The sequence below is a fragment of the Sebastes fasciatus genome, chromosome 5, assembly GCF_043250625.1.
Source record: "Sebastes fasciatus isolate fSebFas1 chromosome 5, fSebFas1.pri, whole genome shotgun sequence".
In the NCBI taxonomy this organism is placed as follows: Eukaryota; Metazoa; Chordata; class Actinopteri; order Perciformes; family Sebastidae; genus Sebastes; species Sebastes fasciatus.
Window position 1 is genome coordinate 22,961,114 of NC_133799.1, and position 15,558 is coordinate 22,976,671.

At 39.5% G+C, this 15,558-nt stretch overlaps 1 protein-coding gene across 2 annotated transcripts; it reads right to left on the reverse strand.

The window, feature by feature from the left end:
* Positions 1 to 5,482: 5,482 nt before the first annotated feature.
* Positions 5,483 to 14,626, reverse strand: LOC141768006 (AN1-type zinc finger protein 5). Of its 2 annotated transcripts, none has more exons than XM_074635862.1 (6): positions 14,478 to 14,626; positions 11,842 to 12,041; positions 11,382 to 11,493; positions 8,819 to 8,946; positions 8,326 to 8,433; positions 5,483 to 6,696 (listed from the first exon to the last, which is right to left on the reverse strand). In XM_074635862.1, exons 2-6 carry the CDS (start codon positions 11,999 to 12,001, stop codon positions 6,548 to 6,550), a joined length of 657 nt encoding a protein of 218 aa, XP_074491963.1. In that variant the 5' UTR covers positions 12,002 to 12,041; positions 14,478 to 14,626; the 3' UTR covers positions 5,483 to 6,547. The 2 variants fall into 2 exon arrangements, with proteins under 2 accessions (XP_074491963.1, XP_074491964.1); XM_074635863.1 differs by having other exon boundaries at positions 6,471 to 6,696; positions 11,842 to 12,004; positions 14,478 to 14,607.
* Between the last annotated feature and the right edge of the window lie 932 nt (positions 14,627 to 15,558).

Genomic DNA, 15,558 nt, shown 5'->3' on the forward strand with positions numbered 1-15,558 from the left:
TCTTCTTCTTCTCTGCCCGTTTCATCGCATCCGGAAGCGACAGCTGAGAGAAGTGACGTCAGGAGTTTCCATTGGACAATTAAGGGAAGCTTGTTATCAGTGTGGGCGACAGTGTTGGTAAAAGATGACATAATTGAACTTAATTGTTTTCATTTTGCACTTTTGAAAGAAAAAAGCTAAGTAGCAGAATGATTAATTCAAGTTGGTGGGAGCTTATTACAGTAAATGCATTTGTTTTTTAAAACAAAGAAGAAGATGAGTCATTGTGTATCTTTGTGTAGGCAACTGTGATAAAGTAATACCTGACGGGAATACATGATTATCCAAAACACACACACACACGCACCTCCCTGTACTTCTATCTTTGTGAGGACATTCATTGACATAATGCATTCCCTAGCCCCTTATCCTAACCTTTGCCATTTGGCTGAGCCTTGCCTAACTTGACCCTTGACCTTTTTCCTAACCCTAACTGGTTTAGACAGGAGAATAGCTGGTTGTTAGAGCTCCCTCATCCTAAACTAACCCTAAACCTCTTTCCTAATCTTAACCTGATGGGAGATGGCAATAGCTGGTTGTTAGAGGTCTCTCGCCTTAAATTGACTCTGTACCTCTTTCCTAATCTTACAAGATTTTTCCGTGTATTTTTTTAAGGCATTTCCAGAACTCCTCCTCCTACACATTTAACCCGATTTACTTCATATTTGGTCAGTACAATCTTAAGACCATTGCGATGAAAAGTTTGAGTTTTCATAAAACGGTTGTGACGTGGCACGGCGGAGAATTAACATGATTTGCCATTAAACAACAAACTGTTGTAACTTGACCTACTTCATAGCAGTCCAGACCTTTAGGACATCTAAAGGCAATTGGCTCATAGTCATAGCGCCACCTACTAGCAACAGGAAGTCAGCGTTATGTGACATTTACATTGTGTGGTCTACACTTGATTATGAGCAAGTTCTCTAGCAAGTTCTCTAGCGTCACTCAATCCACGCCGGAAATAACGTCTAACCTAACTCTAAACCTTAAAAACAAATCTGAGCTATAAAAAAGGCCTTGGAAGAGGAGAGGACAAGCCAAAATGTCCTCTCTGAAGGTCTAAAACTCAAATTGGTCCTTATAGAGATAGATGTACACACATAAACACAGAGGACATTTCCTGTGAGTTTCTAAGGAAGAAGCTTTGCTGGCACAAGAACCACCTTTACTACCTATTACAGAGAACTGCAAGTGTCAGCCTTTCAAACTTTATTTTATTATATAGCCATGGATGCATGGCCAAAACAGAAATAGGCCACCTTGTTACAGGCCCTGTACAGTGCACAGCCTCACACAGTTGCTTTATATTGTTATTCTGGCTGAAAAGACCTCTTTTCAGGTTAAAGGGTCGGGTCACCCAAATTACAAAAGACATTGTTTGTCACTTTCCTCTATTAGTATCTATCAATTCAGATAGTTTTAGTTTAGGGAGAGGGAAGCTCTGCACTATGAAGGACGGAACCTGCCAAAATCAAAAATAAATAAATGACTCGATAAATAAATAAATATTAGGGCTGTCAATCATTTAAAATATTTAATCGTAATTAATAACAAATTAATCACACATTTTTTATCAGTTCATAATGTACCTTAAAGGGAGATTTGTCAAATATTTAATACTCTCATCAACATGGGAGTGGGCAAATTGCTTTATGCAAATGTATGTATATATTTATTAGCATTTAATAGCATAAAAAATATGCTCAAATCATAACATGGCAAACTGCAGCCCAACAGGCAACAACAGCTGTCAGTGTGTCAGTGTGCTGACTTGACTTTGAGTTGCCCCAAACTGCATGTGATGATCATATTGGGCATGTCTGTAAAGGGGAGACTCGTGGTTACCCATAGAACCCATTTTCATTCACATATCTGGAGGTCAGAGGTCAAGGGACCCCTTTGAAAATGGCCATGCCAGTTTTTCCTCTTAGCAATTTAGCACAAGTTTGGAGTGTTATTCAACCTCCTTCACGATAAGCTAGTATGACATGGTTAATTAATGCGTTAAAGTAATTAGTGTTGTGAAAACAATTTTGCGTTAACGCGTTATTATTGCATTAACTTTGACAGCCCTAATAAATGTCATTAAATATAGCAAAAATAATATTAAAAATAAATGTAGCCATTGATTAATTGATAAGACGTCACATAAATTGATATTGCTGATTTAATTTGCTTCTTTATTTATCTGTGTATTAATTACCCTATTTATTTACTCTTCGGTTTAATTTTCCTTTTTATTTACTTATGTGTTTATTATTTATTAATTTTTTTAATTAATTTTAGATTTTGGCATCCATTCAGCCAACTCAAAGCTCAAACCAGTGCCTCAATAAACAGGACATCTGAGGCAGGATTTGGAAAGATTCATCAGTCTTTATGTTACTCTGATGATATGACAGACATACTTTATGTTGCACCCTTATCAAAAGCTGTGTGCTCCAGATCCTGCTATAGTTTTGGTTTTATTTGCCCATCTTGGTTCTGAGATATCAAATCTTGGAGATATCTGCCTGCACCCCACTATAAATTAGATTTGTAGTGCTTACAGCATCTAAAAATTCAGCAGCCCCTTGTTTTATCACTTGCACACCACATTCAATCACTCTCCAGGACAAGTTATTGGCATGTTTTGGTGTAAAAAATATGCAATTGGTCAATTCTATGTAGTTTTCCTGATCTAGTGATGTCAAGAACTCAAGGTGACATACTGTAATACTTTCATGAATAACAGAATAAGTGTGTAATTCAGTACAGTCAAATGGCTTTGTGTCAGTTCCTCTTACATCATGCATCGGAGCTGAACATTAGGTGCTATTGTACCATTTGTGCCTATAGTGTTTTGCTTTGTATTTGGAAACAATATACAAGTACAAAGCAGTGGGGCCACAGCATGAACATGTACTGGAGCAGCAAAGAAGTCATGCATGCTTGTAACTATATACCACTAAATATAAGAGAGTTGGTTTTCTGGAAATCTTTAACAACATTCAAATAAATAAATACAAAAGACAAGTGTAATTTAAAATAAACTTTGTGAATTTATTGTTTTATACTTACTCTTACACATCATACAATCCTAAATCTTTAAAGAAAACAAAATAAAAAGATATCTGGTGGTGTTTCTGGGGGACTGGAGTGCCAAAGGGACAAGAACTACAGCTCTGTGAACATTGTTAGATTTCATTTGATGTCCCTCAAGCTCATCTTGAAAAGACAGAATGAATCAAGTCCTCGTCATTTTGTCTTTTTACTTTCTTCTGCGGTGAAGCTGAATTTCAACCAGACTCGTCACGACTGACCGGTTTATCATTATTATCAATCAAAACCCCTCGCACGATGAAGACGTCGACTATGAAAGGTTGTGCTAAAGACGGGATTGAAGACATCAAAACTCTATCGAAGCAACAGAACGGAAGGAAGGAAGGAAGGAAGAGAGATGTATATGTACTGATAATATCTAGATTATTTAGGTATGGTTGCCTTAAATGCTGGTGCCAAGTCCTTCATCACAAACTTATCCGAGTGATCCAACTGTCCCAAATCAAATGAACAGAAAGAAAATTGGGCCTCCAAAAAACGTAGACGGTATCAGGGCCGAGTAGTTTGATAAATGACATAACAGCTGATTATGTGAATTATGGTGGTTTACATTCAAACTGCCCATGTTCATTAAGAAAATAAAGGAGGTGGGGGTTTGATATGAGCAGTCAATAGAAAACAAGTGCAAACCTTGCGATTTACAGAACTGAACAATCATCCCAAGTAAAAAGGGCTTTTACTCTGAAAGGGCTTTCAATCTGTAAAAGGAAAACTGAGCGTTTTTTGTAGGTGACAATATTTTGTAACGGTCATCAACCCAGCAGGCAAGCTTGAATACTCTGGAAAATATAAGATACAACGTTTGCAGAGCTGCTCCAACCACACCACACCACACGTTCCCCCTGAATATGACAATATTTAACATCCTGAATTTCAAGTTTCCACCAGTGGTATTTAAATCACAGTCAGGGGCTTTAGATGACCAGCTTATCCTGGGTAAACGCTCTCGGTGTTGGCACGCCAAGTCACAAAGCCATTAATACACGTCCATCAGCCATACTAGGACTTAAACATGACTTATGATGAAGGCCAATTTTCCAAGAACTAAACTCAATCAGGTCCATCGTGATATTCTGTGTATACAAGGAAGAGTCATTCACGTCCAATACATTCTGCATTGGCTTATTTTGAAAATACATACTCTGCAAATTCCTTGTTTCTGCAGCTCTTTCATAAATATTTAATAACCGAGATCGAGCAACATCTACAAGGAAAGTTGTGATAATGAAAAGATGAAACCTCAAGTGCCCCTCTGCGTCTCCAAAGGGGCCTTTCTTTTAAACTTTCAGTATTATCGCTACGCTATGAATAGACTTCAGTAACAGGATGAAAGCATGGACTGGGATAACTGTGTAATTCAGCGAGGTTATTAAAGCTTAAGGGGCTTGTTAACAATCTGACTAATATTGTAGAATAGAAGCCAGATACTGAATATACTTTGGAAATGGACTTGGTTAATAACTTGTAAATAAAAAGGGGGAACAAGATGGGGAAAAAAGATCAGTGCCATTTGTGGCACATTAATTTTTTTTTTGGGGATAATTATGAAAAGCACTTTTATACACACAGTACTATTCTTCACCTTAGTCCCCCACCTTTATTACCTGGCAAAACTCTACATTAAGATTATACTATATGAATAGGAGCCATATGGTATTTACATTTGGAGAAAGAAACAACTGTAGAGCCCTGTTAAACTTGAACCTTACGGTTCCAGCCATGCATTGTGCTACTGCTGTGTGGCTTTTTAAACATTCCAGCTTCATCTCAAACTGTGCAGCCGGTTACAAAACGGTAACTTGTATGTTTGGCTGCACACATGCAGGTTTTTAAGTTTGATCTTCGTAGAAGCAGCTAGCTAGAGGCGGTCTTTGTTGTAAGGACTCGTCTGAATCGTTTGTAAAAGCACAGCACGCGACTCTGTAGCAGTGCGACAGTCTTGACTTTAGCTGAGCAGAAGGTGTGTCAACGTGTAGAGTCACTGCGACCCCCAGGTCAGTTTTCATTCAGCATGTGTCAGTGGTCTGCTGGTGGTTACAGAAACGTGGAGCTTCACTCCACAAAACAGAAAAAGGGCATTCAAGGAGAACACGCCGCCTTTTAACTAAAACAGAACGTCTCATCACTCAGGCAATTTCTTCAGCGAGCCTGTACAGATCAAATATAAACTGCAAATGACCCAGATGCTGAACAAAACTGAGTAGGTGTGGCACATTATTTTGTGCTCTGCAGTTGACACACTTTTGTTGTGCTTTTGTTTCCAAATCCAAAACTATGGACGTTTTTTTACTGCACAACTGTAACTGTTAACGGCTTAACTGGACTCTACTCCATCATGTCAGAGCTTGTGTATTTTTTTTATTTTATTCAATGGTTATATAATCAAGATGGAATTACTTAAATATAATTGAAAAGGTTAAAGTGCAAATCTTAATGATTTGCTGACACATGCTGCCAATCCTCCAGCACAGACCAACCAAACGATAAAAAATAAATAGAATGCAATCACACAATTCAAGCTAACTACAATATATTAATATAGATCTTCTGATGTCATACGCTCATTAAAACAGAAAAAAAAAAAAAAAACAGAATTCAATCACTCAGTTAAGTCAAGGTTCTCAGTTTCCCCTACCCTTGCCCTCCCCTACCTTCCCCCTCCAATAACTGTTCATGCACCCAATATCAGTATGATAAGTCAATATATCAAAGAGAAACGTTTCTGGAAAATGCTGAGATGTGGGAGTTCAATGTATGGTGACCCATAGAGAGGTGGGAGGGGAAAAAAATCTATGCCAATTTGACAAGAAGTTGACATCATTTTCATTCTGGGGGGAGAAAAAAAAAAAATATTCCAAAGCCCTTAAAAGGTCTTGCTGATACATGAAATCTCCCAGTTGGGTTTTTTTTTTTTAACTTGTTAGACCTTAATTGACCTCTGTGTCGTTATCCAGGCCGTGACACATTCCTCAACAGCTTACCCCTGTCTCGTTTCAACTGCCTTACAGGGATTGTATAAAAATAAAACCACACGATCCCCCAAGTTGAGAAACAAAAAGGGCTAAAATCAAAAGCCTTCCCTCCCCACAGCAACACTAATGTCCGCCAGGCCCCTACGGCGCTCTCCCCGACTCTCAAGCAAATGTGCGCACACACACACACACACACACTTTCATACAAACACTCACACACACAGAAACGCTCAGCTGCAGTCACTAGTGGAGAGAGAGGGAGATGCTAGTAAGGGAAGCGTCTGGACAGTGGCTGCAACCTCACCACCCCACCCCGCCCGTCTTAGACTACCATGAACAAATGAAGCCATGATATCAGGTGTTTTTCATCCAAGTCGCCATTGTTCAAATTCACAAAGTCAGAGACTTTTTGTTGTTTTTGCACTCAGTCCTCATAACTTCTGAATTTTCTCAGCCACCACGATGGGGTTCTCCTTGCGTATGCGGGCAGCGGCTGCGCTCCGGTAATCGTAGGGACAGTCGTGTTTGTCAGAGTAACGGTGGATGGCACAGAACAGGTTCCCGCAGCGACAGTCAAAACCTTCAGTAGAGAGAAGCAACAAAGGTCAGTCAACACACAAGCTTTATTATATACGTACATCATTATACATTTAAAGAGTTTGCACACTAATTCTTGTACAGAGGACAAGTATTGCTGCACTGACCTCTACGGGGTGACAGGTTCCTTTTAGGGCTGTCAATCGATTCAAATATTTAATCACGATAAATCGCATGATTGTCCGTAGTTAATCGTGATTAATCGCAAATTAATCACACATTTTTTATCTGTTCAAAATGTACCTTAAAGGGAGATTTGTCAAGTATTTAATACTCTTATCAACATGGGAGTGAACAAATATGCTGCTTTATGCAAATGTATGCATATATTTATGATTGGAAATCAATTAACAACACAAATCAATGACAAATATTGTCCAGAAACCCTCACAGGTACTGCATTTAGCATAAAAAATATGCTCAAATCATAACATGGCAAACTGCAGCCCAACAGGCAACAACAGCTGTCAGTGTGTCAGTGTGCTGACTTGACTATGACTTGCCCCAAAACTGCATGTGATTATCATAAAGTGGGCATGTCTGTAAAGGGGAGACTCGTGGGTACCCATAGAACCCATTTTCATATCTTGAGGTCAGAGGTCAAGGGACCCCTTTGAAAATGGCCTTGCCAGTTTTTCTCTCCAAAATTTAGCGTAAGTTTGGAGCATTATTTAACCTCCTTCCTGACAAGCTATTATGACATGGTTGGTACCAATGGATTCCTTAGGTTTTCTAGTTTGATATGATGCCAGTATCTTCTCGTTAACTTTAAAAAAGCTCAGCCTGCATTATTATGCTTTAGTGCATATCTGTTGTTTAACAACCAATACCACTGTCGGAGTAGATTTGCTCTTAAACTGCTTTTAAGAGGGTAAGACAGAACGTGCATAAAGGTCGGAGGGTACTGCCATTATCAGGCTGCATTCAGGCCCATTTTCACATTGTTTTGGTGAGGGATCAGGCATAAAATACAAATATTACCATCTAACATTAAATGGTGACTGGAGCCTCCAGTTTGACTAAAAGGGGGAGGCCAGCAGTACACTGTGAAATGCACCACTGACCTGCAGTATGCTGCTCTCTGTACCCAGTGTTGGGTTGGGGAGTAAAAACATCACACAAACCACGGACTGGGAGTTGGATCTTGTTGGTGAATTAAAGGCTTTTTAGAGTCAATTTTAGAGATGTTTTTAGGTAGAAGAAACATGATTAAATTAACATGCCGGAGTCAAAGCTTAGATCCAAGTCAAAGCTAAGATAAGAGATGACAGATATTTTAAAAACTCCCCAACTGTTATCTATTGTGTTTGTCCGACACTGAAAGGCAGGAAGGTTTTGATCAGCGTCATCAAAATATGAAGTAAGATGACACTTTTATGTCATTAGCCCAAGAATATCATCCCTTTCCAGATTCATGATTAAACCAAATAAGGCAATTCTTGCTTCAGATTTGCAAAAGGTGCGATGAGTTTATCAAAAACTACAAACTGCTTGTGTCTTAAACAAACTGTCCTGAAATTCAAAATAAGTTCAGGTAAACAGGTCCATGAGTCATAAACCTTTGAACCACCTCTACTCAGTATGTGTGTGCGTGCGAAATTCTTCTCCTTACCAGTAAGGCCCACTTTCTTCCGGCAAGAAAAGCAGCGGTTCTTTTTCTTGTTTTTATCTGGAGTTTGGTCGCTATCGGACAAAGCCTGTGCTGCTTCCTCCACTGGCTCTGATGGAAAAAACAAAAACGCACCAAGTACAATAGTCAGAAAACAATCCGTCTATTACTTGTTCAAATATAATATATACTTCTATACTAGGATAACTATATGTTAAACCAAACTAATACAGCAAACAATAACTACAATTTCCTTACACTCTTGTTTCAAGGTGGGATTAGACAGGCTACAGAGTCTGGAGGACGGATAAAATAAAACATCCCAAGGGTGTATAGTTTTTATTGTTTTGGAGATGTTTATAGTAGAGGGCGGCAAGAGCATCCCACGGTTTACATGTTTATTCGTACCTTTAATAAGAAGTGCCCTCCACAGCTGCGAGTGTGACTCACTTCATGTGGATGGTGGGTAGGTGACTGATTTGGAAATGAGGTTTACCTGAGCTGTTGGAAGTACCCTCCTCCTCTCCCTCCTCGGCCTCCGCTCGATCAGAGTCTACGGCTCCTGAATCCTGGGAGATGCTCATAGCTGTCATCTGTTGAGTTACTGGGCTGGGAGAGCTGGGACTGTCATCACAAACACAAACAAAGAAAACTCATTTTAGACCATACAGGAATTATTTTCTCATTCAAATTTTTGCAATAAATGTATGGCTGAAAGATTTGTGTATATTTTGTTAGAGGCCGTTCACATGCCGTGTCTAAAAACGCGTCTAAAATGCCAGCGGTGCCGCTTTCATCCTTTTATCCAAGGTGCTTCAGAGTTTGCTGCGCCTGCCGTTACTAAGCAACCAAAACCTGCAAAGTTGCGGTAATTTAGCAGTAAAAGCATCACTGACTATATTAAACAAAGATAAATTAATTTCAAGCACCATAGATCCCTCACAGTAACATCGACAACAATGGATTTGAGGGTGCAAAAAACACGTCATGTTAACGGCCCCTTAAACTGCATGTTAGTGATACCCTTCTTAACTTCAACATAGATGCTCTTGTTGCCATCCAGAATCACATATTACAAGGCATCAATGTGGAAATGGAGAGAACACAATCTAAACAATAAAGTGGGTTTTTCCAACCACAGAATTTTTTTTGCAATTTTGAATCATTTTTTTTTTTGGCTGCATACATTGTCCCATCATCTTGTTTGACTACAACCTACATGGATCTGTTTCAGCACGCTCCCCGTCAGCTACTTAGAGAAATGCCTTTGAAGAGCTATCACAATCAACTTGACAAGACTCAAGCAGCTACAAACAGGCAGGGCGTGCAGAAACCGGGACAGCGCATACGTACGGTACACACAGCACAATCCGTGATCACATTATGCAGACAGATCAGGCGCAAATCCCTTCTGATAATTCCAAAATTTCATCACACTGGGAACAAATGACTGTGGATGTCTCTGTAGACAGTCTGGAAAGTATATAAACCCATTACTGGAACAACTTCTCTGACAACTGGGTTCATTATAATGTGGGTTATCTGTGTTTTCCAGGACACTCAGAAATGTAGGCATGTACAGTACAGTCACTGCTCAAATATTAAACCCTCTAGTCGTCTTTCTCTGAGATCTACCCTGGTCTATTGTCCTTGTTTGATTCATTTTGTAACAAAATCAGCACAAACAACACAAAATCTTTTTTAACTATTAAACAGCCTCGTAGAACTCCCAAGACGTCGTCATCTTCAACTACTTTTCTCACCCATCAAAATTCACAAAGAATTATTTATTGGCATAACTAAAGCAAACCACACAAGAGCTCGTACAAAATGCTTAATTACAAAAAAAATGAACGAGGGCTGCAACAATTATTCAACATTGTGCAGCAGTTTTAAGAACGGGCCCTCAAGCAAGTCTTTAAAACACAGAACGTTACTCTTTAGCTTTTTCTTTCAGTGTCAACTTTAAACAAGAGAGCTCTATGATATGGTTCATTCATTCTGCCTTTGTTAGGTGCTTATACTTAAAACTCTCGAAAAATATCACAAGACTTGGTGAAAATGGCGAGACAAACGACGCAATGAAAGCACTGTTCAGTACTTCCCATCCACGATAAATAAATAAATACAAAATAAAAGCCACTTTAAGTAGGTAAGGTGTAGCAAGACCTGCAGAGTTACAGACAAGGATTATGTGTGTAATTTCACAGATGAAGAGCAAAACAAACACGTCTACCTCACATTATTGCTATTGGTTTAATGTTAATATGTGCAGACCTAATGAAAAATGCAAAGCGGAGATACTCCGTCACCAAGAAATTTAGACAAAATGAATCCAGAGAAGCTTTTAAAGTGACTAAAACGTTTTATAAATGGTCAAAGTGACATTACAAACATAATGCCTCCAATAAATGCTATAAAATGTACATTACCACAGTCAGTTCAGACCTGGCATTATGTCTGACTGACATTTACTCTGATGCGTGCAAATATGTCAGATTACAAGGAGGGAGAAGATTGTATCTTGAGCAGTAGCATGTGAATATACTTATAGTAGCTTAGCATCTCTGATTTCTGCAGAGACAAGCTGCTGTTGTACTTGTATTATGAACTGAAGGGACTAATGAGAACACATTAGAACACAATGTGCTGGAGCTAGTGATGGACTGATCTACTCATTAGTAGTCCATTAAACAGGCATTTTAACAATATAATCAAATGTCCAATAGAATGACAAACACTGTGTAAAAGAGGCCAAAGGTTTCCAATTATTTCCATATAATGACTTAACTTGTCTGATCAGTTTTTAAAAAAAAAAAAATCACTTTGGATATTGTGTTTATAATTCTCCTTGAGCAATGACATCAAAAGGACCACTGATTCATAATGATTTATATAAATGTAACCCACTCTCCCTCTGTAGGCTGATGCTGGATACATTTACCTTGTCACGTTACTTATTTTTTACTGTACTTAGTTTTGGACCTGGTTCTCTGAAGTCTTGCCTGTCACAATGATTTATTTTTTGAGGACTCTTTCCCACCGGTCAGTCAACATACCTGCTCGTTTGTTCTTCAGGTGGGGTTCCTGCCACCTCTGTACTGGGCTCTGAGGTTGTACTCTCCACAGTCACACCAGCCGACCCTGGCGATCCTGCCGGTGATGTAGCAGCTGTGTGGGGACAGAACAGTCTGATAGCACCAACAACACAGAACCTGTTGTTTTGGCCCTGAGCAATGGACTTTATTTGTTTCTAAGTATCACCATTCATTGCCCGTGTTTGTCTACTATGATCAGATGTGTTTTGAGTTAATGTGAAACAACAGATGGCGATGTCACTCTCTTGCTTTCTGATGCCACAGTGTCGGCAGCTACTGCTACCTCTGATCTCCAACCCCTTTTAGCAAGTGCCCCCACGACTGTACAGTTTTTGAGTGACCCCCCTGTTCCAAGTCTTTCCCACCTAACAGACCCATATCTAGCACCCCCCTGGGTTTTATGTCCCTCCCATCTTCCTACCTTTCTCTCCCGGGGGGCTGGATCGCCCCCCTCCCTGTTGTCTCTGCAGGTGTTCCTTGTAGCAGACCGAGCACATGCCGTTGGTGCGGGGGTTACCATAGAAACCACATCCCATAGTGCAAAGCATTGGCACCTGCGTCTGATTGGTCTCCTGAGCCATGCTCTGACAGAGGGGGCAAGGGGGACGGGAGAGGATATTCCTGAAAATGGGGTTGCAGAAGTTAGTCAAAGTAATTAGCAGGCCCTTTTTGATTACATGGTTATTATTCATCTTTTTAAGCTAAAATAGTTTGGAGACTGGCATTGGAGCATGAGAGTGGAGTTGGAGAAAAAATTTGTTAACTTGTGAGCGAAGGGGTGATGACCTGCTAATTGTAGCTGGTTTGTCAAACAGGTTCATACCTTCAAAATTAACCTCTTTTACCCGACGAACCCGGTTCGGCTGAGCTGTGTGTTAAAACACTGCCCTTAAAAACTTTATAAAATGCCGTGGTGGACTTTTTTCCTATTTGTTTCTAGACAAAGCCTTAATGCTACTAAAACAACACTCCAAGTGTATTTTGTCCAAACAGTGTTAGTTTAGCAATGATTTCAATATTTTAGTTACAAAGTAAACACATGAGAAATTGTATTCTTACTTTATAATATTTTTGACCATTATTTATTGAATGTACATACTTGACTTTGGATTGTTGTTTATCTTATTTACATTGTTATTATCTAAGTTTTACTTGATTATATTTTTATTATTATAACAAACTACTCCATTTGGAGTCAAAAGTATACAATTTAGTTGTTTTTTATTGATTTTATACTGTTGCACAATGGTAGAATGTGATGATGCACAGGGTAAATGTCGTGGCCAAAGGCTCCATTGTGTGCACATAGCCTCCTGTAGTGGATATCAGTAGTATTTTATAGCCAGATTCCTTTTCAAGAGGTAGAAAACCCATTTGGCACACTTTGGGTATCCAAGTGGCCAAATGGAGAGTCCGCCTGGTCCTATCCTTACTAAAAACCTTTGTAAAATCTATGTGCTTTGTGTTATTTATATCTACTTTGGCACAGTTGTAGTCAAGGAGTTGCTAAATTAATTCAGTGGCATCTCTGTGCATAGCATCATTACTATATTGGTGTTATCCACTGTCTAATCTAGAAAACATTTTAGGCGAGGATAAAAATGAAATTTTTTCCTGTGGTTCATCACATTTTACTCAGGCACAGTTAACAGTTACAATGTTACTTACACTGGGGATGAATTCTCTGAGGTCTTACCTATCTCCATAGAGACCAAGATCATGCATAATAGACCTGGCAGTTGTGGAGCTATTTTTGATTTATTTTAGGCAAACCACACCTTCCAGCAGCCTAGGGCTGTCCAACACCACCAACAACAGAGTGAAAAACTCCAATTTCTGCCACTAAAGCAGAACAGGACTTTGTCACACTTTAACTGAGAATTTAGTATGTTTCTAAAATAATCACAGACACGTATGGCACAAAATAAAAGTGATCACTTAATGCAATGCTCCTCCTGTAACATTTAGGGGTAATGCACCAGGAGTTTTTAAAGTAGTACACTATGGAAATGTGACAGAAACTAGGTGGAGAGCTGTTCACGTCAACTGAGAATTTAGTATGTTTCTAAAAATTAATGTAAAAGACCAAATCAATTTCAGACATGGACAGGAAATAAACACAAAATCAAAGTGATCACTTAATGTAATGCTCCTGCTGCAACATTAGGACAATGTGCCAGGAGTTTTGAAAGTAGTACACTATGGAAATGTGACAGAAACTAGGTGGAGAGCTGTTCACATCAACTGAGAATTTAGTATGTTTCTATAAATAATGTAAAAAGACCAAATCAATCTCAGACATGGACAGGAAATAAACAAAGTAAGAAGTGATCACTCAATGTAATGCTCCTCCTGCAACATTTAGGGGTAATGCACCAGGAGTTTTGAAAGTAGTACAATGTATGGAAATATGACAAAAAAAACAGGTGGAGAGCTGTTCACATCAATGAAAACAAAAGGCACAAAGAGAGGTGCTCAGTTTCAGAGTAAAAAGGCAAAGCAAAGGCTAGCTCAGCTAGTTGATGCAAGATGTTTTGGGTCAGGACAAAGTTAACAAAAAGGAAACAAAAGCTAAAGACACGTCTACACCAAACCACCCAGAAAACGTAATATAAACCCCCATACATTAACCCGATAACCTGGCTAAAGCTGCATTGCTTCCAGTCTGAGATAAACAACTTCCAGCTGACTGTCTTTCTGTCCCCAGTTGGAGACAATGTGCGTCCTCTGCTTTCATAGCTCAAAGCAAACATTAGCAAACATTAGCACTGGAAGGTTTTATCTGTCTGACTGGATACCAAACACAAAGAGAAGGACGTTTAATAAGCTTCCATCATAATGGAAATCAAGGAGATAAACGAACCACAGCGTCCTTAGCGACACAATGTAAACAAACTGTGTGTTTTAAATCGAATAAAGAGGCTAGTGGTTAGCATGCTAACGTTAGCTCAACTAGCATAAATCAGCTCAGCCACAGACACAGCAGAGTCCTAGCGGGTTTAGAGTCGGTTAGGCTCAGCGGGAGTCCGTCACAGCGGTGTAGGATGGAGACAGTACCTGGGGTTCACGGTTACCGGCGGCTGAAGACGACCTCTGGTCTGGTGAAGATCTGGTGAAGTTGTGTCCCCCAGCAGAGCGCGCGGCCTCCTACCCAGCGAGCGCTAGCTCCACACATTCGAAACAACGAGCATGACGTCATCCTCAGCATCGATTCAAGCCTTCAGTCTCAGTCAGCCAGCAAACAGAGCAGAGCGAAGTCCAGCAGACAACACCAAAAACAACACCAAAAACACCAAAGATACTTCAATAACACCAAAAACAACACCAAAAACACCAGAAATACTTCAATAACACCAAAAACAACACCAAAAACACCAAAGATACTTCAATAACACCAAAAACAACACCAAAAACACCACCAAAACCACCAGAAATACTTCAATAACACCAAAAACATCAAAACAACACCAAAAATACTTCAATAACACCAAAAACATCAAAACAACACCAAAAACACCAGAAATACTTCAATAACACCAAAAACATCAAAACAACACCAAAACCTTCAGGAAGCCAGCAAACAGAGCAGAGCAAAGCAAAGTCCAGCAGGCAACACCAAAAACAACAGTAAAAACACCAAAACAACACCAAAAACACCACCACCTCACCAAAAAATACCCCAACAACACCAACACCTTCAGTCAGTCAGCCAACATAGCAAAGCAAAGTCCAGCAAGCAACACCAAAAACAACAACAAAAACACTACACCAAAAACACCAAAACCTTCAGTCAGCCAGCAAACAGAGCAAAGCAAAGTCCAGCAGGCAACACCAAAAGCACCAAAACAACACCAAAAACACCACCACCAAACCAAAAACACCTCAACAACACCAAACCTTAAGTCAGCCAGCAAACATAGCAAAGTCCAGCAGGCAGCATAGCAAAGTCCAGCAGACAACACCAAAAACACTTCAACAACAAAAAACTGTACAACACCAAAAACACCGTAACACCAAAAACACCAAACAACAAAAAACAGCACAACACCAAAAATACATCAACACCAAAAACACATCAACAAAAAACAGTACAACACCAAAAATACCTCAATAACTCCTCAACAACAAAAAACAGCAC

Coding starts and splice junctions, on each gene's coding strand:
- LOC141768006 (XM_074635862.1), bottom strand. CDS start 12,001: ATGGCTCAGGAGACCAATCAGACGCAGGTGCCAATGCTTTGCACTATG. Junction 8,947..11,381: donor CCTGAAGAACAAACGAGCAG/GTATGTTGACTG, acceptor TTGTGATGACAG/TCCCAGCTCTCCCAGCCCAG. Junction 6,697..8,325: donor GAAGAAAGTGGGCCTTACTG/GTAAGGAGAAGA, acceptor TCTCTACTGAAG/GTTTTGACTGTCGCTGCGGG.